At 37.3% G+C, this 3,238-nt stretch overlaps 1 protein-coding gene across 1 annotated transcript in view; it reads right to left on the bottom strand.

Annotated features, from left to right (window-relative positions):
- The window catches only part of LOC106462397 (histone deacetylase 4-like), a 42,519-nt gene that overhangs the window by 25,965 nt on the left and 13,316 nt on the right, over positions 1-3,238 (bottom strand). Inside the window, exon 5 of the mRNA XM_013922322.2 lies at positions 2,743-2,792. Within this exon, the coding sequence (XP_013777776.1) occupies positions 2,743-2,792 (50 nt within the window). The remainder of the gene's footprint in view (positions 1-2,742; positions 2,793-3,238) is intronic.

Raw genomic sequence — 3,238 nt, 5'->3', positions numbered from 1 at the left:
TGGTTAACTGCTTGAGCGAGACAGCGTTACGTCAAGATTACAGAGGTTTATATGGTCAACTGCTGTGAAAGGATTAATGATGTTTAATTGTCCAACTTCAGTAATAAATAAATCAACTACATTAGATATATATACGCCTATTGAGTTTCACTTAAATCATTTTCAATTAAGTTCCAGGCCCAAAGTGAAAGTGACATGGCAACACCATGAGTCGACGTCATTAAGTGGACGCTGTCGGGATAGGAGGCAAGACCAACGTTTTCCGTCTAATGTGTGAGTAGTGCTTTTCAACCAGCTTTACACAAACTTATTATACATGATGTCCAGCTGGAAACGCCAGGTTCAACCGTAACGGTCTCCCAGCACAGGTCGACGACAGATAATACGACCAAATCGTTGTATAAAACGTTAGAGAATCCTCAGCACTGGATTCTTTATTTAAAAACGTTTTTTTAAGGAATAAACCCCGTACAGTATTCTTGTTTGTTTTTTACCATACACGTAATTGAAGTATCAAACATAACTGTAATTCCGTGAAACTTTTACGAAAATTTTGGAAAACGTTTCTGAGACTTTTAAGAATAGACTCCATTTATGAAATTTTCGAGGGGGGGGTGTAATTCGTTTTCTGTATTTGCGCAAAAAATGATGCATGTGGGGTTAAATCTAATACGTTTAAGTGATTTTTTAAATGAACGTTAATTAAGAAAAGGTTCGGTTTGTTTTGAATTTCGCCCAAAGCTACACAAGGGCTATCTGCGCTAGCCGTCCCTAATTTAGCAGTGAAAAACTAGAGGGAAGGCAGCTAGTCATCACCACCCACCGCCAACTCTTGGGCTACTCTTTTACCAACGAATAGTGGGATTGATCGTCACGTTATAACACCTCCACGGCTGAAAGGGCGAGTATATTTGGTGGACGGAGATTCGAACCCGCGACTCTCAGATTGCGAGTCAAGCGCCCTAACCACCTGTCCATGCCGCGCCGAATTAAGAAAAAATAAAACTATATTACTTTTACTTGTCGAATATCAACGTTATAAGTCACCTTCTGTAAACATACCACACGTTAGGTGTTTTGAGTGTGACGTGAAATATCATAAAATAATAAATATTTTTTTTTCTTCCTGTATTTCAAGCACAAAACTGTATATTGGGCTATATGCGCTCTGTCCACCGCGGAGAATCGATCCCCGGATTTTATCATCCCAAGGTTGTACAATGCGGACCCATCGGGGGACACAAAATAATTAACGAAACTCATTATAGAAACGGTGTAACTTGCATAATGAGAAAAACTGAATAAAACGGTCAGAACTTTTACGCAGTGTTCTTTGATTAATGCCGAAAATGTTTCTCTCGTTGTTACGTATCTTAAGCCTTACGGTTAGACTAATGTTGTCAAGTTTTTACGTATCGTAAGCCTTACGGTTGGACTAATGTTACCAAGTTTTACGTATCTTAAGCCTTACGGTTGGACTAATATTGCCAAGTTTTTACGTATCGTAAGCCTTACGGTTGGACTAATGTTGCCAAGTTTTTACGTATCGTAAGCCTTACGGTTGGACTAATGTTGCCAAGTTTTTACGTATCTTTCAGTGTGATGAGTGTTTTATTCTGAAAAACTTGACAACATTAGTCCAACCGTAAGGCTTAAGATACGTAAGAACTTGGTAACATTAGTCCAACCGTAAGGCTTACGATACGTAAAAACTTGGCAACATTAGTCCAACCCTAAGGCTTGGACCATAAACGTTATTCCAAACCAATTAATTTGGATGTTTGGATAATCGAACATAGATCAAACTAATCAATGTATATTGATAGGGATTTTAGTCGATATTAACTACCGCAAATGTTTTGCGGATCGCGACTACTCTATTATAATAATACTCAGTTTACGTCTATCCTAGAAATGTGCGCGCACTTTACTATCTGAATGCACACGTGCGCAAACTTCATTTCACCGGATGTAAACATACTTTAGCATACATTTTGTACAACATATTAAAGGTTTATCACAGTTTTCAAAAAGGTCTAGCATTAGATAGGAAAATAACACTATTAGTTTATTTATTGATAGTATTAAGCACGGTAAAATTCAGCCCCAACTAATCTAGATTGCGAGTCGAGCGCCCTAACCACCAGATATCAACGGATATCTACAGTTAGTTGTTCATAATACACCTTTTATGTTGTATAACACAAAACACTATTTGGTTCTTTCACTGTGCTTGCAATACATGAGAAAGTCAGTGAGTAAAAAACGTGACCTTCAGACCCTGATTACCTGCCATTAAATGTATGTGAAACAAACTCACAAAAAATTAATATCCGCGAAATAAAATGTATTCTTTTGCATACACAAAAAAATTTGAAACAACATCCATATATAATGGTTAGAGACGGCTTGAATGGGTTGTGTCGAAACGTTGTAGATTTGCTGTTATGTTAAACTTATATTAAAGTTCTTTCTTCATTACCAATTCAAGCCGTCTCCAACCATTATTAGTCTCAAAGTGGGTTCCTCGTCATCGAACATTGTTTTAACTTAACAATAGTTACTTAAGAAGAGTTTTGCATACAGTACAATCATTTAGAATGGTTTCAAGGCTGTGTTGATTAAACATACAAGTTACAGCACGAAAAAACAAAACAATTATTTATACAAGTTATAGTTAAAGTATAAAATTTTGTTGTATATTGCATTAGATTAAAATGTTCATAAACAGACTGGGCTTACCTGTTTTCCGGAGCGGGAAGTCGTCGTCGTACTTGCCGAGCAAAGGATGCCTGTGGCGGAAAGAAATGGCAGAGAATGACCATTGGTTTATAGACGCGTATCGATGTGGGTCAGGAAAGGGGGTGGGAGTAATCATATCCTAAATTGGAACATCAAGTCATGGGCATACACTAAATGCTAAACACTTGTATGTATCTTGTTTTGATTAAACGAAGACATTACACGTCCACGATTATACCCGTTCTACACACGGGAAGGCTTAACACGGCGGTTTGAAAGCGTAATGTTGCAGCCGAACCGGAAAAAGGGCGATGACTTCCGATAACCAATACAAAGAAAGTTATCTTTCCAGTGATACGTCATACAATAATTATAGTATTTTGGCACTTGTGTATAAAGTTAAAATCATAAATAATATCCAGCGTTAAACTGGTACACAATTACAAAACATTTTATTTAGGCCTATATGTTGTAACATCGAAACATGTAGTCGTCA

This window comes from Limulus polyphemus, unplaced genomic scaffold (genome assembly GCF_000517525.1).
Source record: "Limulus polyphemus unplaced genomic scaffold, Limulus_polyphemus-2.1.2 Scaffold1157, whole genome shotgun sequence".
NCBI lineage: Eukaryota > Metazoa > Arthropoda > Merostomata > Xiphosura > Limulidae > Limulus > Limulus polyphemus.
This window is presented reverse-complemented; position numbering and strand designations above follow the sequence as displayed.